The 11,839-nt window shown below is 56.0% G+C and overlaps 1 protein-coding gene across 1 annotated transcript; it reads left to right on the top strand.

Annotated features, from left to right (window-relative positions):
- Positions 1-4,761: 4,761 nt before the first annotated feature.
- Positions 4,762-10,871, top strand: LOC103812011 (the record flags this gene model as incomplete). Its single annotated transcript, XM_009085017.1, has 6 exons — positions 4,762-6,200; positions 9,766-9,941; positions 10,060-10,130; positions 10,244-10,339; positions 10,494-10,634; positions 10,816-10,871. Coding segments are annotated over 6 exons (1,979 nt in total), but the record flags the coding sequence as incomplete, so codon positions are not given.
- Positions 10,872-11,839: the final 968 nt, after the last annotated feature.

The raw sequence follows: 11,839 nt of genomic DNA on the forward strand, positions 1-11,839 counted from the left end.
CCCCCCGCCCTGACCCCAACCCCCTGGTCCCCGCCTCGAGTCCCATCCCGTTCCCCAGTCCCTGGCGCGCAGCCCCTGGGGCAGCCGGATAACGTGGCTCATTGCAGACCCCGTAACTCTCCCCAGAGTACAGTCACAAGGCGATGCCAGCAGCGTCAGCCCTGGCGCACAGGGGAGTTAGGCTGCTCCTTGGGTGCTCGGTGCGCCGGTCTCCCATGCCTTGTAAAACACGTGTCTGGTGCTCACAAGTGCCAGACACCGTTTCTCACAGCAGCGTGCCTGCCCCTGGCGTTCCCTCCATCCTTCACACCACCTGTTAGTCCCTGCGTGCTGCCTGCTGTGAGGCTCTCAGGGCCCTGCGGTGACCCATGGCATGATGCTGGTGACCAGATTCTGCCTCTTGCACATTTTGGGGCAGTTACTCCAGTGACTTTCTGGTCTGAGCCCACCATGGGTCCCCGGGCCTTGCTTTCCAGGCTGCTCTGGCCCCCTGAGTAGCTGCTTTGGGTTATTTTACAATAATTCCTGCAGGCTGTTTCTTGCCTACATTTTGAGGATCCTTTGAATGATGTCTTTGTAACAACTCTCAGAATCATCTGCAAATTTAATTACAATTCACTATTGAAAAGAAAGTTTGGGGGATGATATAAAACAGTACCCTGAAGTTTGGCTAAGTTGCCTCTTGCTTGCCTTATCCAAAAGCATTGCATAGCAATTCTTCCCAAATAACTCCTCTGGGCAAGCCAGTGTCGTTCATCCAGAGTCCTATCACAGTGGGGGTGCAGGCTCCTTCATCTACTGCTTTTGTTCTGCACTACGGATGGGCACAGGGTTTATCCTGTGCCCGGTGCTGGTTTTATTGTCCTTTCCTGCACAGAAAATCAGTGCCTGGTTTCTTTCTGGCTCTGTGTGTCAGCAGGTTAAAAGGTTCATCTCCACACTAGCCATGCTGGCGAGGTGGCTGTATCTATGTTGAGGTGCTGTTTTTGCATTCTCTGCATGTGTTTTTGTGAGGTGTCTGCCTCATTTGCATTTTTCTGGTTAAAGCCAGTGATTTTTCCCTTTTGAGTCATCTTTATTTTTGAGCCGTCATTAATTTTCTCTCCCTCCTTGTTTATTCTTAGACCTTTTCACTTTTGTGCTGAGTCTGCCTGGGTATATTTGTAAAGTCCTTTGTATTCCTCTTAACCCTCCAGCTGTTAACTCCTTCTGGTAGTTGTTTGTCCCTTTCCCCCCCTGCAGCTGTGAGGGGGCACTTACAAATCATCCTCCTGTCTGGAACATTCCCCTTCTCTTGTTCCAGGTATCTCCTAAGAGTATTGGAAATGAAAGGCATGATTGAAATCTCTCTTAGTGCCTTTGCTGCCTTCTTGCACAGCCAATGTTTGCTGTGGCTGCTGGAGAGCATCTTTCTCCTGGCAGCAGGGGACAGGCATGACTTAAAGCCTGCGAGGCTGTGGGCAGGCATCTGATCGGATGCAGCTATTGGGTACTTGAAGTGCTTTGCTTTGCCTTGTGCCAGCAGCTCTGTGTTCCTGCCTTTACTCTGTCTGCCCCCCCCAAGTACTCAGGTCCTTCCCTGGCCCCGTCACCTGCTGTTGAGCTGAGTGGCCTGGGCTGGAGCTCTGCTGAGAGCAGGAGAGGTGCAGGGTAGCCAAAACCTCTGACAGTTCTTACCCAGGCTGCCAGGCACTGATGTTGTGCAGTCAGTGAGCATGCCATGGCACGTGCCTGGCATGGGATGAGCCCTGTGAGCAGTAGGTTCCCCAGCGGAGCTGTTTAGAATCTCCTTGTATCTGCCTTTTTATTAATCTTGTTATTATAGTTATTTTTTTCCCCTTCAAAGAGCCCAATCTGCTGCAGGCTGTAAAGAATGACATTGTGGTGTGCGAGCTGCGTGCTGAGGCTGCACAAGGTCCCCCAAGGCTCCTGGTCCCCCAGTGTTGGCATCCCTGTTCACTGTCAAGGCTTTAAGGTTATCTACTCTATCGGTGGGAATATGGATTGAATGGAATTAGAAACCTCGAAGGCTAAAAATACAGCTCCCTGCCAGGAAATGCGGCAGCCTGCTGAGAGGGCACTGGGTGGCACCGAAACTTCACCGGGAACCGGCAAGCTCCATGTGAGCCCTGCACCCCAGCATCCGTGCCTGTTCTCATGTTCCCTGAGCAGGACCACGGCTGGCATCCCTGCCCACATTGGAAGAAGGGGGCAAGAGCCTGCAGATGGTCGCTAGAGGACAAATGCAGACTGACACATTGGGCAGCTGTCTGACACCTCACGAACATATGCCATGAGCACAAGCTCCCCATGAGAAATGTGTTCCTGGGGATGGTGTAAGGGGAGCCTGTGCCTGCAGGGATCACCAGCCGCTTCCTCACTGGTGATCCAGTATCTTCCTGGCCACACCAGGCTATACTGTGCTGGGCTGGTGGGTTTTATGTGACAGACAGCTGGGCAGCACTCCCATCACCACTTTTACCATGGTTTCATGGCCTTTTTCCTGCTTGGTGCCACAATGCTGAGCTGTTTTGCTAGCTGGGTCCAAAAAGCAGGGCAGCACCTGGGGCAGCACAGGCCTTTTTGGGGATGTACTGCCCATTGCTGTCCGACGTTGTAGGACAAGCTTGGTCCCAGACTCTGAAAGCAGCAGGGTTGCCCTGCCCAGTGTAGTGTGAATGAGACCCAACGCCAGGGCCATTGCTCTGCCTCCCAGAGCATGAAATCATTTGGTGCCGACACGTGGCCGTGGCATCGATGAAGTGTGTAATAGGCTGTGCACAGGAGCTGTGCTGCCCTATGGGGAAAGAGCAAAGTGTTGCAGCATCACTGCCAGTGTGGGCCGTCCACAACCTTGCCATGCTTCTTCCCAGGCTCTGGGAAATGGCTTTTCCCCGGCAGTGTGTAGCAAGCAGAGGCAAAGCTGTGTGGGGAGAGGATGCTCCCAGCACCAGCCATCTGGCTAATGCCACACCATCTGATTTGAAGGGTGAGGCAAGGTGAATGGCAAGTTTTCGAGGAGCCCATAAATCCCATGTACAGAGGCTCTTCTTGGAGGTGACATGGGATGTATGTGGAGCAATGCTGCCCCTGGTTGCTCCCCATGCTGGAATTTCTCAGGAAGCAGTGGCTGGAGGGATTGCTGACCCCCACCAAGGTGTTTGGTGATGTGCCATGGGCTGATACTGTGGGTTTGGCTGAAAAAAGTCCTTTAGCAGATGTGTTCCAGTGTAATTGGAAGCTCTCTGTGGTTGGAAATGGTGGTGCTGTGGGGGCTTCCAGTGCCCCCTCCCCTCTGGCACCTGGGCTGCCACTTGGTGAGAAAATGTATAATGCCTCGATGTTGAAAAATGACTAATCCAGACCTTGGAATCTTTGTAGGATATGTTCCTTTCTTGCGGTCGATAAAGATAAAGGGGATCGTTCTGCCAGCAAAATTAGTGTATCAAAGAGCAGGAAAAAACGAGGAGAGCTGCAGAGACACAAAAATGATTGGGGCAGACCTGGGATGGTGCCCAGCATCACTGCATTGCCCGTGCCTGCACCTCGTGCTGTGGAGGTGGGCAGGAACATGAGGTGCAGGCACGGGTGCTGTGGTCATGCTGGGGGGTACTGCCCTGCCTGGGCTTTTCCAGCTGTTTCCAGAGAGACCCATGCATCATGCCAAGGCAGCCGTCGGTCCGCCCATCAGGAGGAGGGGATGATGCTGTGTGGCATTGGCAGCCCCGGCCACTTTCCAGCCAGTGGTTGTCCTCCCCTTGCCTTCCTGGCACTGCTGCTGGCTGTTGGTGAGGGGCCACAGAGAGCGTTTGCGCCTCAGTCAGGGGCTGCGTGAAGGGGAGGCTAATGTACCGGAGGTGCCTCGGAAATGAGAGCCTTGGATGGGTTCCTGGCCCTATTGATCTGCCGGCAGTTTATGCATCCTGACATTCATAATCTCGGTTGGCGCTGATGGTCCAGATTAATGGGCCCAGGGGCTGTCCATCCGTCACTTCACATTAATTACTGAAGAGGTGTTTTTCCAGTGATTTACCTGACAGTGGCCCGTGATGAATCCCCCTAAACAGAGTGGGCAGTGATTAATCATGGGGCCCCAGCCCAGCCCCACTCTGCCTTCCCCTCAGCCACAGTGCAGCCCCCCACGCCATCCGTCTCCATAAACCCTGTCTGATGCATATTTATGGGGGCAGGGGGCCTGGCTGCTCGTGGCATGCCTGCTTCTGCCAAAGATGATGGAAAATAAATCTCTGCTGGGACGGGGCAGCAGGTGAACAGGGCTGCAGCATGCCAGGGTGTCAGCCGTGGTCCTGTGCCAGGGTATCCCTGGGCTGGGGTTTGATTTCTGGTGTTCTGTGGCTGCTGCAGGGTTCTCTGTGGGTTTTTATGGAAGAGTCTCTGTGTGCAGCCTTGGCTGCAGACACTGGCCCCTGGGGCTGTAGGGTCCCAGGCAGCAGCTGCCAGAGCTGGGCTGGTGCCCCAGTGGTGCTGGCAGGGTTTTACTCTTCTTCTAAGCCCGATAAACTCCACCAAGGGCTGTAGGGCTGTGGGATGCTCCAGAGGCCAGACCTTGTCTACAGATGTTCTACTGCAGGGCAGCTTTGGGGTTCCACAGTCCATTACTGTGTGCCAGGTGCTGAGGGAGCAAGGATGAGTGCTGGGCTGGGACCTGACTCAGTGACCTGGACAGGGGCTGCCCACAGTGCAGTCAGCTACGGGGCAGTTGGGGCATGGGCAGACAGTGACGCTGTCTCTCCTTGGCAGGCAGCAGTGGCACCATGCAGCAGGAGGCAGAGGGCAGCCGGCCGCGCCGCAGGAAGCCTGACATGGCCCTCTACGTGCCCAAAGCACGGCGGGAGAGAGAGACACAAGCAACAGGCAATGCACTGGTCAGGCACTGCCGAGACCCTGAGAACCACCGCCTGGCACCAGACTCTTCTTGTCAGGGCAGTGGTGAGGGGCAGAGGCAAAGTCCCCGTGCCAGAACACAGGCGGGCAAAGCATCAAGGAGGGACGGCAAGGTGGATGTCAGCCTGAAGGAGCTGCAGGCAGTCTCTGCCAGGGACTGCCAGAAGCTAGAGGGCAGCTGCCCCATTGCGCTGGAAACCCTGAAGGCATCACCCAGCATGTGCGGGCCAGGCCCAGATCCAGCTGTTGCCCATCCCTGGGATGAGCAGGACAAAGTGTCTCTTGGAGAGCTTGGCCGTGGCCACCAGATGATGAGGACTGAGCCTGACCCTCCATCCCCACCAAGTACTCAGGCTGGGGCTGTGAAGGCTACCCTCAAGCCTGGGGATGACCCCACTAGCCCAACACCTGCCTCGAGCCCAACACTGGTTTGTCAGGCAGGGCTGAGTGGCATGTTGGAGCACTTAGGGGATAGCACCCCAGATCCAGCTGGGGACCTCTCCCAGAGCCTGAGAGAGGGTGTCCTGCAGTCAGCAGGGTTGAGCAACCAGAGCAGTGTGCACGGGCTGGTGAGGGAGGCAGTGGGTCTGAAAGCCTGGGAGGAGGAGGGGTCTCTCCTGGCAGGACAGAACATAGGCTATGCCACTGGGGTACTGGAGGAGGAGGAGAGGTATGAAGACATGGCTCATTTTGCCAGGGAGAGCACCTTGTGTGCACCAGGAGCCAGCTGTGAACCTGTGTTCTCGAGGGGTAGCACAGGCAATGTGCCAGTGCTCCCAGGGGAGAGAAGCCCAGGGCAGGGTATGGGCAGCCCATCCCAGCTCCTGTCTGTAACAGAGGAGAGCACTGCTGGTGCTGGGAATCCCAGTGGGGAGGGCGACCCAGTGCCTGCTGTGGAGGAAGCCAGGAATCCCAGTGGGGAGGGCGACCCGGTGCCTGCTGTGGAGGAAGCAAACAGCACAGATGGCTGTGCTGTGACTGAGAGTGGCCTGTGGGAGGGAGCACCTCCAGAGCGCTGTGAGCCCCCACCGCCCCTGGAGATGCTGTGTAGTAGCATGGAGGGACTCTCACCTGCATCCTGGACCAAGGAGCTGGTGGGAGCAGATGAGGATGTGGGTGCACTGCAGAAGCACCAGTGTGGCCAGGAGGCTGAGAGCAAAGAGATAAGTCTGCACAGCGGCTCCCCGAAGGAAGGACAGACCAGCGAAAGCCAGGCCAGCCCGGTTGCTGAGGAGAGCTGGGATGTGCTGTTCAATGATGACGGGGACTGCCTGGACCCACGCCTGCTGGAGGAGGTACTTCCTGGAAGCCAGCATTTGTGGGGATTTGCAGGGATGGTGACTGCTGCCCACTGGGATCTGGGGACAGGGGCCTGTGGGAGTTGTCTGTTCCTGTGTTCCCCAGGGTGGGCGCTTGGGGTGGGCAGCCTTCACCCAGTGCATGCAGTCAACCTGGTTGTGCTGCCTGATGTCACCACCAGCCGTCCTGGAGGGCAAGAGCTGCCTGTGGTGCCAAAACACCTGGGACCTCCACCTTCCCCCCTGGCTGGTTCCCATCCTGTGATGCTGGTGAAGGCTGTGGAGATTGGCCTTCTGTAGTACATAAAGTGCACCCAGTAAAACCTGCTTGAGCACTGTAAACTGCAACTGCACCCTCATGAAATCAGGGCTGCTGACAAAGAAATGGGCTGAGGATGTATGGGCACCCATTGAAACAGCAACAGGATGTTTCCTCAAAACTACAGCTTCTTAATCAGCTGTGGCTCATTACCATTCTCTCCTGCATGCATGAGGCTGAATTTACTACAGTTGGCTGATTAGTGCCAGGTCCCACACCATTTGCCTGCCGTTCACAAGGAAAACTCAACTCCTGCAGCGAGGCTGGATATCCCTTATTGCATTTTAAATCAGTAGTGTCACACCGGTAATTTTCCAAATGACATTATTGTACCAAAAGTAACAAACAGCACTAATACTGTTACAGCCAGCATCTGTCCACCCTGGGCTGGAAGCTGGGTGTGAAGTGGTGGGTGATGCCTTGAAAATAGCATCTGTGGAGGGATGAGGTTAACTCAATAGCATGCTTACTGAGGGGCACTGATACCCACCTTGTCCGTGAGGCCTTGCTTGGGCTGGTGTGTCCTCTCTGAGCCTGGTGTGGTGCTGAGGCAGCAGGGTGTGGGCCATACAGGGCTCGTCTTCGAGGGGGACGTAGAATGGCGGTGAGTACCCTCATCCGTGCCTGGCTGTGCTCCCTCCAGTCATGGCTCCCCACCTTCCAGCTGGGAGGTTGTGGTGAGTGCTGCTGTGATGGGGACAGCACTGCTGCTCTGATGGTAGCTGGCACATGTGGAGCTGTTTTTCTGTGGGCTGGTACCATGGGCATGGCTTTGTCCTTGGGGGAGGAAGGTCAGGAAGGGCCTGTGTTATGGTGCAGCCATAGGATGCTATGTGCAAGGCTGTGCTGTGCAGCACAGGTGCTTGCTCCAAGGAGCACTGAAGTAGCTCCCCCGTGCACAAGCTCTGAGCCAGGTATGAGGAGGGAGCTTCCAGGGAGCTTCCAAAAGTGGGTGCAAAAGAACCTGAAATAGGGATTTATCAAGTAAAAGTTGCCATCTTCATCCCCTGCAAATTCCCATGCAGAGTCTGGTGTTTCCTGAGCCCTTTGAGCTCTTGGCAGGTGGATGTGGCTGCTATGGTAGGGCACAGGCTCTTGGGGAGATGAAGCTGTTGTTAATTAACAAAAAGGACAAGAAAATTAGTAGCATATTCCTTGTAACCTAATCCTTATGCAATGCAGATAGCCAGCATAGAGCAAGATTTATGACGTTCTGTGTGGAGGAGAGATTTCTGATAGTGGACAGCTCTTTAATCTAGCAGGAAAAAACACCAGAGTGAGCACCATTGGCTGGAAGCTGAAACCAGACAAATTCAGAGTAGAAATCAGTTTGAATGCGAAGAGTAATTAAAGACTGCAACCATTTCCTTGCAGGCTCAGTGGACTCTCCATCAGCCAGCACAGCATGGTGGTGGCCACAGCGTCCGCGTGCCAGGGGCTGTGGTGTAAGCGAACAGCCACAGACCCCTCTAACCCTTGCTCTGGCGAGGGTGCATCTTTAGAGAGCAGCAGGGTGTGGTGGACAGGCTGTATTTTCCCTGTCATCTGTCTGCCTATCCATCAGCAAACCCTTCCCAGGATGCCTGGCAGGGCTGGGGCCGTATGCTGGCTCCTGCTCCTTGCCCTGCCCCATGGCTGGGGAGCTGCAGGTGTGCTGTATGCTGGGGCTGGCAGCGCCGTTGAGCCGTGCCTGCTGCATGGCTGAGCCCGACTGCCAGACGGCTCCTGTCCTTGCTGCCCCGCCACACTTAGTGATTTGTGAAGGTCAAGGACCGCTCCAGCACTCTGTGCTCCTGCTCTCTAATTATCTTCCCGGTGCCTGGCACTATCCAAGCGCTCTGCTCCCTCAAGCGGCACTGCAGGGCTTCATCCTGCCTGGCACTATCCCTCACCTCCACAAAGCAGGTTCAGGGTGTCTATGAGCGTGTTGCCCTGCATGGAGGGTGATGGTGCTGTCCCACCATCAACAGCTCTGTCAGCAGTGCTGGCCTGTCCCATGAGCTCCATAACTCAGCTCTACCCTCCGCTGGCATCCAGCCACCCCGGCAGCACCCCTCACCTGCCGTGAATCCATCTTCCCCATAAAATTGTCAGAATGAGCACTTTTTATTGACTGAGCTGGCTGGGATTTATGGACTCTAACCTTGCAGCCGTGGTGTGCTCCACTACGATCGCTTAGGGGATCGGGTTGGGAACCCAGCTGAGTTATGTACCCGTTCCCTTGCACCATACCAGCCCCACGCTGCAAGGGAAACAGGGGAGCTGTCAGTAGCTTTGGACTGCACCCAGCCTAGTGTCTGAGCCAGAGCAGGGCAGGCATGGTGTGGTTAGGAAAACGGGTGCAGCAAGCGATGCAGGGTGGCCTACGACTGATGGAGGCACCAATGCTGTGGGATAGAGGGAAACAGGATCTAGCTGCACCCTTGTGTTGTGGCAGTGGAAGGCTGCTGCCCATGTTTTAAAATGAAGGTTGAAAAATGGGCAAGGTAGAAAAGTGCTACAACCATCATATTTTAGGACTGGAGAAAGTGCCCCACTGTGAAATAGTAAAGGTGCACAACCCGTTTAGCTTATCAAGAAGATTGGAAGCGACTTGATTATCATGAGTAAGTGCTGTCATGGGGAGGGGTCTGAGGACTGAGGGTTCTTTAATCCAGTAGAGAGGCAGAACAAGAACTGCTGGCTGGAAAGTGAAGCCAGACAAATTCAGATGAGAAATAAAGCATAAATTTTTAGCTGCACAGGTGATTAACCATCAGAACTTGCTCCTCAGGGGAGGGCTGGCTTTCTCATCTTGGTATCCGGGGTACTCATGGGTGGCTCCAGTGCATGTGCTGCAGCTAGAGCATGCTGAGCCTGGTTCTTCCACATGGCAGTTTTTCCTGTCTTTCCTGTCCTGCTTCATGTTTTTCCCCAAGTGTGTTTTAGGTCATCGCATCACTGTGGAAGAAGGGTTTTGCATGGGGGTGCATGTGCTGTTTCACCCCTGACATTCCTACTGTGTCCCTGGCTGGAGCCGCAGAGAGTGGCAAGTGAAGGGATACTGGTAATGGGAAAAGAAAGTCCATGGTGTGAGAAGCCTGGTCAGTAACTCCTCATTCTCAATGCCATGAAGTCATCTGCAGTGTCGGGGTGGGTTGTGGGGCCGGACCACTTTCCAAGGAGTGCTTGGCATGGATTGGGAGCTGCTGTGGGGCATGTGGACATGGGTTGCTCAGTGCTGTGTCTGTCCTACTGCTGCAGCTCTCAGGGGGTGAGAAGCGCCAGGAGAGCCGACAGTCATCCCGCTTCGACTATTATGGGGCTGAGCCTGCTGCACCAGACATCAGCGATGACGAGCTGCCCCACGTCATCGAGATCTACGATTTCCCCTCAGATTTCCACACTGAGGACCTGATGCGTGTCTTCTGCAGCTATCAGTGAGTCTGCCAGCAATGCTCTGTCCCCAGTGCTGGGGTCCCCTGCCTGGGCTCTGCTCCAGACCCCTGCCCACCAGGTGCTGATACCTTGCTGAGCTTTCTTCCCTCTCTTTGGCAGGAAAAAAGGCTTTGATATTAAGTGGGTGGATGATACGCATGCTCTGGGCATCTTCTCCAGCCCCATAACAGGTACTGCTCCCAGTTTGGCTGGGGATGGCGAGATGGGAGGCATCCCTATCCTGCAGCAGGATCCTGGGCAGGGGGCTAACCCTGCATCTGGACATGCTGCTCTCTCCTTGCAGCACGTGATGCCCTCAGCACCAAGCACCTGATGGTGAAGACGCGCCCACTCTCCCAGGGCACCCGTGCCTCTAAAGCCAAAGCCAGGGCTTATGCTGGTGAGTGATGTTGCCCTGTGCTGGCTTGTGCCATCATGCTTGTGCTCCAACATCTTCATCCTGATTAATGGGGTGGGATGGGGCAGACAGCATGGCTCTGCAGCCTGTCCCTCCCAGCATGCCCCACGAATGTCCCCCATCTCTGCTTACACAGAGTACCTGCAGCCGGCCAAGGAGCGCCCTGAAACATCTGCGGTCCTGGCCAGGCGGCTGGTGATTGGTGCGCTGGGGGTACGCAGCAACCAGACACCAGCCCAGCGAGATGCTGAGCGGAGGAAACTGCAAGAAGCTCAGGGTGAGATTTGGATGCCTGGAGGGACTGTGGTACGGGGGAAGCCTTCCTGTGGATGTGCCTTCTCACAGGGTGCAGCACCTGTGGGAGGGGACTGCATCAGGGTGGACTCCAGCCACCTCCGGAGGAAAGTGGGTGGCTATGGGCTGTTGGGGACATGTCGTTGACCCTGTTGTCTCTGCAGAGAGGAAGCGTCTGGAGAACAAGCAGCGGGAGGATGCTTGGGAGGGCCGGGACTGAGCCAGAAGGCTGCACTTTTAGCCCCACTGGAAACCTCCATGGGGTGCCTGGGCCCCTCTCTGCAGACAGGCAGGACACTCCGCATCTCGGAGCCGGGATGGATCCTGCACCACATCCAAAAGCAGTGGGCTGCTTCACCGAAAAGACAGAGCAGGACATGTGGGCTGGTTGGTGCAGTAGGGATGCTGTTGCCGTCAGGCAGCACTGCCCACCCTGCCCAAGGCAGGACCCTCAGGGCTGCATCCTGCAGTGGAAGCAGCAGCGAGATGCAGGGAGCTCAGGAGTGGGCGTGTGGAGCTGTGCGGGGCGGCCCTAGCCACCTGGAAGGGCCTTGTGAGTGAGAGTTTCTGTCCTTTATTTTGCTAGTAAACACTGCTTATTTTATTTGCCTGCCTGGGTGGTGGCTCTCCATTCCCTGCATGCCAGGGGAGAGTGTGCATGCTGGAGCAGCTGTGCGTGATCCCCACTGCTGTGGGAATGTCCACCCCTCTCAGGTAATGGGTGTCCCTGGTGGCGGGGGGATGTGCAGGCTGGAGGGGTCGGGCAGGGCAGCAGGCAGGAATGTGCTGGCAGGGACCCTGTTTACTTCCGCAGAGCAGCTGCAGCCCCAGACAGCGGGGCCCTTGTCAGAGCATGGGCAGGGCCACGTTCCTGGCCCCTCACAGGGCTGTGATGTGGCTGTGCTGTTGGTCATGTCGGGCTGGGGGTTTCCTGCCCTGCCCCGGGGCGGAGGCTGACGGCTGGGACCTGCCTTTGGCTCCTCTGCTTTGCATCCTCTCTCAGCACGTGAAAAACAGCCCTGTGTGCCTCAGTTCATGGTTCTGGGGGGTCCTTCACAGGGGGTGAGGATAGGGATGATGATTTTCTGCCACCCCTGTCAGTGGTTTCCATGTTTTTGGTTGTTGAAGGACTCATGGCTGCCCTGTGTCCCCTGGCTGTCCCCCAGCTTGGCAGCAGTGGAGCTGGTC

This window comes from Acanthisitta chloris, unplaced genomic scaffold (genome assembly GCF_000695815.1).
Source record: "Acanthisitta chloris isolate BGI_N310 unplaced genomic scaffold, ASM69581v1 scaffold30941, whole genome shotgun sequence".
NCBI lineage: Eukaryota > Metazoa > Chordata > Aves > Passeriformes > Acanthisittidae > Acanthisitta > Acanthisitta chloris.